The following is a 9875-nucleotide window of genomic DNA, read 5'->3' on the forward strand; positions in this document are numbered from 1 at the left end:
GGCGGGGGAGAAGGGGCCGGCGGGGGAGAAGGGGCCGGCGGGGGAGAAGGGGCCAGCGGCCCCACCACACAGTTCGCCTGCAACCCTGAATCCTGAAGCCTCCCAAGCGAGTCCCCAAAGTGAGAAAGTGGGAGGGTGGATGGGCAGGGGTTCCCTCCTGAGTCACCAGGGGACCAGGCGGGGCGCCACCACGGTCCTTCCCAGCCCTCGAACTCTCAGGGCTTTCCGGTCACAGGCACCTGGCGGCCCACACCTGGCACACAGCTTCCCTTCCAGACAACACGGCAGGTTTAGACCAGTGACCTATTATGCTGTGTGTTATTACTAACCCCGCTGTGTGCTGGGCTAACACCAACCCTCAAGCTGCCCTCTATCCTCCTAGAGGAACTGGAAGATGAGCTGCAATCGCCTGGCCCAAGTCACAAGGTCACATCAAGGTGAGGCTCCACCGCCTATACTAATCATGACCTCCAGCAGCTTCTGACCCAGACAGGCTGCCGCAGTCCCGGAGGGGGAAGGGAGAACATCCATTCCAGCCAGGGAACGCAGAGAGACAGGGACCCAGGAGAGCAGGACTGACCCCAGCCCCTCCCCCCGAGAGCCACTGCCCCCTTGTCCCCAGGAGTTTCTTCCTTTCCACCCCAACCCTCTCTGCCCAGGCGCCCCCTCCCCGCGCCCCGCCCAGGCTCAGCTCCTCGGCTGCCATGCTCTGCAGGCTGGTCCTGGGCCATGTCCCCCTCAGCGGGGAGATGGCGTTCTTCGTCTACTTTCTCTCTGCTCCCCGGGACTGGGAGTACGCGGGGTGGAGATCGTGTCCGGCTTGTGCAGAGCTATGCCTCCAGTTCAGGCACACCTGCCACCAGCTAAGCCCCTCGGTGAAGCCTCCCCACCGACAAGGAGGCGGAGATGCAGGAGACATTCGCCAGGGATCACCCTGCAGGGCAAGGCCAGGGGACGGAGCTGGGCTGGGGCCCCGGACACGGCTACAGGTGTCACTTCCCTCCCCAACACTCTTGGAATAAACACCACCGACCCCCTAGTGAGGCCTCCCCTCCCCCCTGAGCGTCCAGCTCCAGCCACACTTGCGGCTGGCTGCCCTGGCCAGGCCCACGCGCTCGCTCCCACCTGCCAGGTGCGATTTTAAATATTTCCATTAACGCACAACAACCCGCACAACACCCCTCCGAGGGAGGTGCCATCAAGAAGCCCACTTTACAGTGCAGGGAACAGAGACACAGAGAGGTCACGCCGAGGCGCAGAGCCGGGCCTGGGCCCCACCTGCTCTTCTCTCACAAGCTCTGGCGCCCAACCCAAGCAGGGCCCCCCACCCCCGCCAAGCCCCCCACCCCGCCCTCCCTAGCATTTTCAAGCCTCTGCCCCGTTCACTTTCTTCCCGAGGACACTGAGCGCTAAGTACAACGTGTTTAGGTGACTGTTGACTTAGCGCCTGTCACACAACCCCCCAGATCGGCAAATGTGGGAGCATGTGCTTGGCTTGGGGCGTCACCGTATCCCCAGCTCCTAAAACAGTAACTGGCACACAGCAGACGCTCAGTCCGTTTTTGCTAGCTGTTTAAAGGCAGACGAAAGGTAACCTACCACAATAAAAAGACAGCAAGTCCCCCGCCCAGTACACGCTTGTGGCTGGCTGGATGGAAGGTCAGGTCTCTCCATCTTCAAAGAACCGTGGGTAGGCCCTGGGGGCCTGGGCAACGTGGGCCCTCCCTTCCTCCTCTCTCCTGGAGACTCCACCCCCCCCCCCCCCCCCCCACCTGCCATCTGGCTGGGTCCCCTCCCCCAGCCCTCCAAGGGGCTGCCCCTCCTGATCAGAAATCCAGTGACCTCCCCTTGGCTCTCACGCACTCTGACAGCCATCGCTGACCTCTCGGGGCTGCCCAATCGGAGCCGCGCCCCGGCCCAACAGGCCCAGGGCCCCCACCTCTCCCACCGACCACCCCCATTCCTCAGAAGCCAGAGGCATCCACTTCACTTCCCAATCCAGGGCTATCCTCCAGTGACGCTCCGCCTTTCTCATGTCACAGATCCCTCGGAGGGCAATCAAAAGCGGGGAGCCTTTCCCCAGAAACATGCAGAGAGAGCCAACAGCAATGCTATGGCCATGGTCCATCGGGTAGACACACAACGAAGAAGCTGAGGTGTGTTCCCTCCAGACAGGTGCCAACGTCACCCCTTTTCTCCTTTTTGTCAAGGAGGCTGGTCCGAGGTCACAACCACTGACTCTTGTTCCTCTAGTCTTCTGCAAAACTGCATCCTCTAGTCTTCTGCAAAACTGAGGACTTCGAATTAAGAGGCCTGTCTCAGCGCTGCCCGAAGCCCCTCCCAGCCTCCACTCTCCACAGGGCGCAGCAAGTCTGTCCCAGGTCTGGAACCTCCATTCCACCCTGTCCGGGACGGGAATGTCCCATTTGTCCTGGCAAATTCACCACCTCTGCAGGTGGTGAGCAGATCCCGGGCATCGAGCAGGCGGGCTCCCCAGGAAAGGAAAGGCACCTGCCGGGGAAGTTTCCCAAGCCTCTCCCATTCTGCTAAATCTGACCTGGTCAGAGGCCTTGCACCTCAGTTCCCGCCGTTCTCCTTCTGCCCAAAGGCCCTGCCCACCCACCGCGTCCAGATCCCCACACGTGACGTGGTGCATGCCTGCCAGGTGCGGCTCGGGGCACTGGCCACTTTGCACCTGTGATCTTAGACACAGGTCCCCACAACCCCAAAAGGTGTGAACAGTCATACTAAATTGGATGCACAGAGATTGTAAAGAGCCCCATGTGGCAGCTCAGGTGGGATTTTGCCAACCTAAGAGTTTGGGTCAGGTTAGGTTTTGCTGTCAAAGAAGCAGCAAGCTAGGCTTTCAGAACTTCTGGGTTTCCGGGGGCGCCTGGGTGGCTCAGTTGGTTAAGCGACTGCCTTCGGCTCAGGTCATGATCCTGGAGTCCCGGGATCGAGTCCCGCATCGGGCTCCCTGCTCAGCGGGGAGTCTGCTTCTCCCTGCGACCCTACCCCCTCTCATGTGCTCTCTCTCTCTCATTCTCTCTCTCAAATAAATAAATCTTTAAAAAAAAAAAAAAAAAAGAACTTCTGGGTTTCCAAATGGCCAAGGAGGGGCTTTGGGCAGGTAGAGAGGAGGAAGGGGGGCTGGGAGGTGGGCAGCGGGCGGGACCTAGGACTGGAAGCCAGATCAGCTTAGGACTTGAGGTAACAGCCCCCCACTCCCATGGGGCTCCAACTCAGATGCCCAGAGGAAGGGGCCAGGGGCCGAAGGAGGGTGCCGGCTAAGGGTAAGGGACATTTTCCCACACCCGAGGGCAGCCTGGGTTCACAGAAATGCCTCTCTATTTTAAGAAACAAACCACTGCAAGTGGAAGGACAAATGGCTACTGGCACGAAGTCTCTGTGCTGGGGCAGTGACAAGCAGGAAGGGGGGAGGGGGACTTCGGGCAAATTGGGGCAGCATGCCCCTCCCAAAGGTGGCACCGCTCTCCAGCTCTGCCTCGGGGCACGTAGGCCCGGGTCCGCCAGCCCTTCTGAGGTTTCACAAGTACAGAGTCAGATTTTGACGTGAAATCACACAATTTAAAAAATAGCGGGGGGTCTCCTTTTATTTCAACCACATAGGGGGAAGCAAACCTGAGAGCAGGTCATTCACAACCCCTGGCGGTGGGTCATGGCCTTTGCCCTGGGCAGAGTTCACCTTCTGTTCCATAACACAACTTCTGGGCCTCTGACACACTTCTGGGGCAGGCTAAGGTGAAACTATTCAGTTACATTCCTGTTGCATTCTCTAGTCTGGAAGCTTCCACAGGCCCCTCTCTCCCTGCTCCCATACTCTGCAACCTGCTGCCACAGTAGTCTTCAGAAATAACATTTTATCATGTAGGCCCCTCCGGGGAAAATGGTGGGCAGCTCCTGATCATATACAGAAAAGGCCCTGTCGTTGGTAAAACATCACTTGGACCTAACCTTGCTACCCCCGCTTTGGCTCCTCCATTCTTCAGAGAGACCCCTTTGCCCCACACCAGGCTGCTGCCCCCCACCCCCACTTGAGCCCTCCATAAACCAGGAACACCCTTCCCAACTCTGGCTACGTCCACATCCTACCTACTGTGGCCAAGGTGACTGACCGTCTCCCAGTGTCTGTCCTCTCTCCTACAGAAAGAGAAACCCTGAAATTAGCTGAGCTGAGCTCAGCGGACCGCTCAGACTACAGACTACATTTCCCAGCCTCCCTTGCAGCTAGCGGTGGCTCCGCAACTGCCCATTCTAGCCAATGGGATGAAAGCAGAAGCGCCCAGAGCCAGCTTCTGTGAACTCTCCTTAACAGACACCTGGCCCATGCCCTCGGCACCTTTGTCCCTTCCTTTATCCTGCTGTCTGGACACCAGGGTAATAGCTGGACCCCAGCTGCCATGTTGATCCACGAGGACAGGACCTCACCCTAGAAATGGTGGAAGGGGGGGTTAGCTGGAAGGACCTGGGCCCAAGGAATTCCGGAAGCAAAGCCTCCACACCAGCCCTGATCTGCCACCCTCCGGACTTTAGCGTGAGCACAATAAATAAAATGTCCTGTTGTTTAAGCTACCGCCACTCTGGATCTCTGTTATGCATGAATAAATGGAATCCTGACCACCTTTTTTCACTGAACCATTCTGCAGTAAAACAATGAGCGGGTCCAACAGCCACGACCTTGAAAGCCAGCTCCCCTGCCGGCCTAGCCACGTCACCTGGTCAAGCCCTTTCACCCGTTTTTCCACCAATCAAATGGGAGTAGTGTCCCTGACCTCCCAGGACTATTCTAAGCAATAACACAGAGCAACGGCCACACCTGTCAGTCTAACTGGCCCACAGAGTCCAGAAAGTGTACTCTATGGGGCCTGAGTGATCAGGACACTCCACAATCAAAACAAACAGATGTACCCAAAGAAAGGCTTTTCAGCTTCTCTTAAAAGATCTGGTGAGCCGGGCTGGGGCCAAGTTCCCACCGTATCCCCTTCTCCTCCTGCCTGCTTCGTTCATTTCTCCCAGGGGTCCACAAGCTTTTTCTGTCAAGGGCCAGCAAAGTTAACATTTTAGGTTTTGCGAGACTGTCATTAAATATTCTTACTTCAGTTGTTGGGGGTTTTTTAATAGATCCTTCAGAAACGTACAAAGCTCCCTTTCGTGGTTTAAACAGAGGCCCTGCTCTGGCTCACAGGCCATCGTCTGCCCATAGACCCTAATTTATGCTCTTATCCTCTCCCCAGCTGCCCCCAAGGTCAAACATTTGAGTCTGTCCACACAGGTTCACACAGAGCTCGGTACCCAGTAAACGTTCAATACAATGACAGCACGCAGGAGCATCTTATGGGCACCACTGGAATGGGAATGCCCCTCCGGTGTTACTAACTTCCTGGGGTGTCACCCCAGCTTGACACTGAAGGTCCTAGAGCCTGGGCACGTGACAAACTCTTCTGTCCCCCCCCTCCCCCCAGCTGCCAGGGGGCTACCATACGACTGTGACTGGAGGAAGTCACAAGAGCTCCCGGGTCTATGGCAGCAGGCCATTCTCCACCTTGTTTTTACAAGGGGTTTTTTCTCTGGGGTTTCCACACCCTGGCACGCCCCCCACAAACTGAAACGTAGCCCCTATCAGAACCAGTCTGGCTGTACATCGCTTCCTAGCCAAGGGGGCGGGGAGAGTCCACAGAACCAGGCAAACTGACTCACACTGACCAAGAAAGAAAAGTGACACAGTCATCTCCAGAAAGGACTCGTGGGCCTGAGGAACTGAGAGTCTGTTCTGCTCTCTGCCTTGGCCGCCCCACAACGGGCTTCCCGAGAAGCTGCCTCCTTTCAAAGGGAGGGCTCCCTGCATCCAAGAACTCCCGCGGCCTTGCCAAAGCTTCCTCAAGGCCCAGGACATCTGCACCTCTGCCCAGGGAAAACGGCCTCGTTTGGTAGCTGCCATTTAGCCACTGCCATGGACACAGGCCAGGGTGACTTCAAACAGCGAGGAGGGGTGGGGAGGGTTATCGTTCACTGCAGGGTGACAGGGACAGGGCCTTCTGCAGCTGTCATCTTTCTCACGTGGGAGGGTGTCGAAGTCAAGGAACAGGGTTGTATGTTGGCTACCCACACCCATCTCCCCAGCCCCACCCCGCACCCCGACCCGAGGTGGAAGTTGCAGCCGCGGGGTCCCTCTTCTCTCTGCCGGGGGTGCGAGGCTGCAGCTGGACGGCCCTGCAGCATAAGGGGCTCCCTCCTAGAAAAGCCAGCTCTTCATCACTCCATACCAATACCCACGCCATCGTCGATAACTTCTATAGGAATATTTACTGTTTACCACGAGATACCCCTGCTGCACACTCCCACGTTCCGCTTCACCCAAATTTCTGGGCCCCAAGTGGTATCATTCCCGTTGCTGAGGGGGAAAGCGAGGCTGCGCCCCAGCAGGTGCAGCTGGAGGTGAGGAAACAGGCTCAGGGAGGCGAAGTGGCTCATTCAAGGCCGCACAGCCAGTGACCCACGCCAGTCAGACCCCGCGTTCAGAACCCTTGCCAGCACCCAAGCATACCTCAGGCTCACCTCCCACCCGAGCAGGGGGAGATTCGGGTCTTGGCCAAGCTCCCTGTCCCTACCCACACACAGATTTGAATCCTGGGGGGTCTGGAATCACACGTAGCTCACAGGACCCTGCCTCACCAGAGACCGGTGAGCAGAACAGGGCTTCTGCCACCTTCTCATCTGGCCAAAGCAATCAGGTCCCAGAAGGGTCCAGACTGGAAAATGTGGAGGCCAGGGAAGGAAGCGCATCCCAAGACAAGGCCTAAAGCTCCTAGCAGGCCCCAAGTGCCCCTGGTCCACCCAGCCGCCGCATCCCCGCACATCCCCACAGTGGCTGGACCATCTTTGACTTTCTCCAAGGGACTGCGGGCTAGCAGTCTACACCCGGCGGGCCAGGCCTGCTCGCAGATCCAGGAGCAGGGTGCACCCCCACACCTCAGCCCTGGTACTCTACACTCCCCCGGGACACTTCAGAGCGACCCCTCCCTGTGCGCCCCCCTCTCCATGCCTGCTCAGGAACCAGTTCTGCTTCACCCTGCACAATGACCCAGCCAAGTCTGAGGTCACCGCCAGGCCCAGCCTGTAATGGGAGCAGGTGCTACCACCAAAAAAGTATGAGTTTATTGAGCAAACACATGATATGCCACAAAGTCCTGCTATTACCCCCATTCTACCGATAAACACACTGAGGCACAAAGACGGATACTAGTAGGGCACCGATCTAGTCCATGTAACAGACCCTGAAAATATATGTCCGAGCCCTAAGCACCCCCTTAGGGCTCTCAAAGATAAAATTGTTCTGGATTTAGAGTGAGCCCTAAATCCAGTGAGAGGGCTTTTCTTATAGTAAAGACAGAGAGACACAGAGGGGAGGCCATGTGAAGACAGAGACAGAGACTGGAGTTCTGTTGACAAAAGCCAAGCAAGGCCTAGATCCAGAAGAAGCTGCTTGAGGTAGGAAGAGATTCTCTTCCAGGGCCTCCGGAAGATGTGTGACCCTCCCAACACCTTGATTTCAGACTTCTGGCCTTGAACTGTAAGAGAATATATTCCTTTTGTTTTAAGCCATCACGTGTGGCATGGCAGCCCTGAGGAACGAACAAAACCAGGGTTCTGGCTGACTCCAGAACCCAGGTTCTCAGCGCCACATCAATGTTACTTGAGCATCAAGGGGGAAACATTCTTTCAGACCCCTGAGACTATATCATCCCTGACTGAGGATCTCAATCTGAGAAATGCGGACTTTCCCCCTTTCACAAATGCCTCAGTTACAAATTACTTCCAAAAGACAATGTTATCTTTATAACTAGTAACAACATCGAGATTACCCACAACACAGAAACACAGAATGTAAAAACTCTCCTGGAGGAAGGTGTTAAGCTTAGGAGACACCAGGTGTGGGCGGACGCCAGGGTGGCTCAGTTGGTTGGGCGTCTGCCTTCGGCTCAGGTCATGATCCCAGGGTCCCGGGATCGAGCCCCGCATTGGAGCCTGCAGCTCCTCCCCACTGTTAGTGCGTGCTCTCTCTCTCTCTCTCTCTCTCTCTCTCAAATAAATAAATAAATAAAATCTTAAAAAAAAAAACAAGACACCAGGTGTGGACTCTATCAGCACTCTCTGTACTATGTCCCCAATAATTCTATAAATCAAAAACTGTCCAAAAATCAAAAGAAGTTATTTACCAAAAAAATCCAACTGTCCTGGAACTGCCTTGAGGATTAGCCCCGGGACCCTAGTTGGAGAAACGCTGCTCATCTTTATTCTTTATTAATGCTTGCCAAACGAATGGCCATGCTTATCATCTGGGAGATCCTGCTGAACTTAAGATAGAGCTTAAGTGCCTGTCCTGAGTTCTGACGCCCACCTGGGAAACCCTTCTCTCCTCTCATTTGGTCCCAGAAAACCCAGCTCTGCCCCAGTAGAAAGAGCTGTGATACTTGGAAGGGAGGCACAACTCCACAAGTCTGGGTTTTCCAAGTAGAGGTGCAGGGAGAACCCTGTGTGAACCAACTGCTCCAGATACTTTCCTTTGGCCCACCCCCTTCCCAAAGTGGCAAAAAAAAATTCACACAGGCCAAAGCCAGGAAAGGCGTCCTCCGTGGCGCCCAGAGCATCAGTGCAAGAAACCCTGAGACAAAGCTGAATGAAACAGAATAGCAAAATGTGAACAAGCAGTCAGGAACCAGAACAGATAAAAAAAGAGTAACAGAGAAAGAAAAAGGATGAACTACAAAGACTCAGGGGCCTTGGCAAACACATTTGTGATTTTTTTTTTCCACTGAAATGTCAGTTTTGAAACTAGCTTCTGAAAATGTAACGAGCTTCTCACATCCCCAAAAAGAAAGATCGGAGGACCGTGGCGAGGGCGGAGGCTGTGTTACCTCTTACTTCGGAGCCGGACATCAAGAAGGAGCCCTACCCTTCCACGTTTCCACCAGGAGCACATCCAGCGGCTCGCACCACCCGGGCAGGGGCCCTCTCCCCAGGTCTAGAAGTTTCCCACACGGGGATCCAGAACGCCAAAACGCTCCCGATGGGTGGAACCAGGTCCTCCAGGCCACCCCAGGCCGGGCACCACTTTCCAACTGTCCTTAGCAGTCCTGGGAGTCCCGAGAGATGGCCAAAGGCTGCCCACACCCCTCCCTCCCTCCCCTAGGGCGGCCACACCCGCCCCGGGGACTCCCACCTCTCCCATACCCCAGGCCCCCTTCCCTCCCACCCAGCCCCCAACCCCCCACCCCCACCCCCGGCTACGAATTCACCTTCCCGGGTCGGACCCCACTTCCTGCCCACCCCCTCCCAATCTCAGGGCCCTCACTCCCCCATTTCCCGCTTCCCACCGTACTCCCGGCACCTCACCTCTGGCCACCACGCACGCCCTCTTTTCTCTCTGCCCCTTGACATCTTTCCTCCACTGCCCTCACTCGGGGGGCCCCCCTCTCCCATCTCCCTCGGCCCGGCGCCACGGACCCCACACCAGGCCCCCACGGCTCAGGGCCCCTCACCCTCGGGGCCCGGGGCCCCTAGCTGCGGCCGCGTCCCTCCCGCCCCGGGTCCCCCGCCCGGCCGGCCTCGTGGGCAGCCCCCGCGCTCAGCCCAGCCCCGGGGCCCCGCACTCACGGCTGTAGAGGGCGATGCCCGCCGCGTCCGGGCCGGCGCGCACCTCGAGGCGCAGCGCCTGCTGCTCCGCGTGCCGCTGGATCTCGCCGTTCGCGTCGCCGATGGTGAGGAGGCGGGCGCCGGGGAACACGGACACGGCCGCGCAGGGCCCCGCGCCGCCGGGGACCGCCGCCCCTGCGCCGCCGGTGCCAAGATCGGAA

General features: G+C 57.3%; 1 protein-coding gene across 1 annotated transcript in view; it reads right to left on the minus strand.

Moving 5' to 3' along the window:
• LOC123324068 (histone-arginine methyltransferase CARM1-like) overlaps positions 1-9875 on the minus strand; it is a 29547-nt gene that overhangs the window by 17824 nt on the left and 1848 nt on the right. The window contains exon 3 of the mRNA XM_044913074.1: positions 9676-9849. Coding sequence (XP_044769009.1) covers positions 9676-9849 — 174 coding nt within the window. The remainder of the gene's footprint in view (positions 1-9675; positions 9850-9875) is intronic.

The sequence above is a fragment of the Neomonachus schauinslandi genome, chromosome 1, assembly GCF_002201575.2.
Source record: "Neomonachus schauinslandi chromosome 1, ASM220157v2, whole genome shotgun sequence".
Taxonomy (NCBI): domain Eukaryota; kingdom Metazoa; phylum Chordata; class Mammalia; order Carnivora; family Phocidae; genus Neomonachus; species Neomonachus schauinslandi.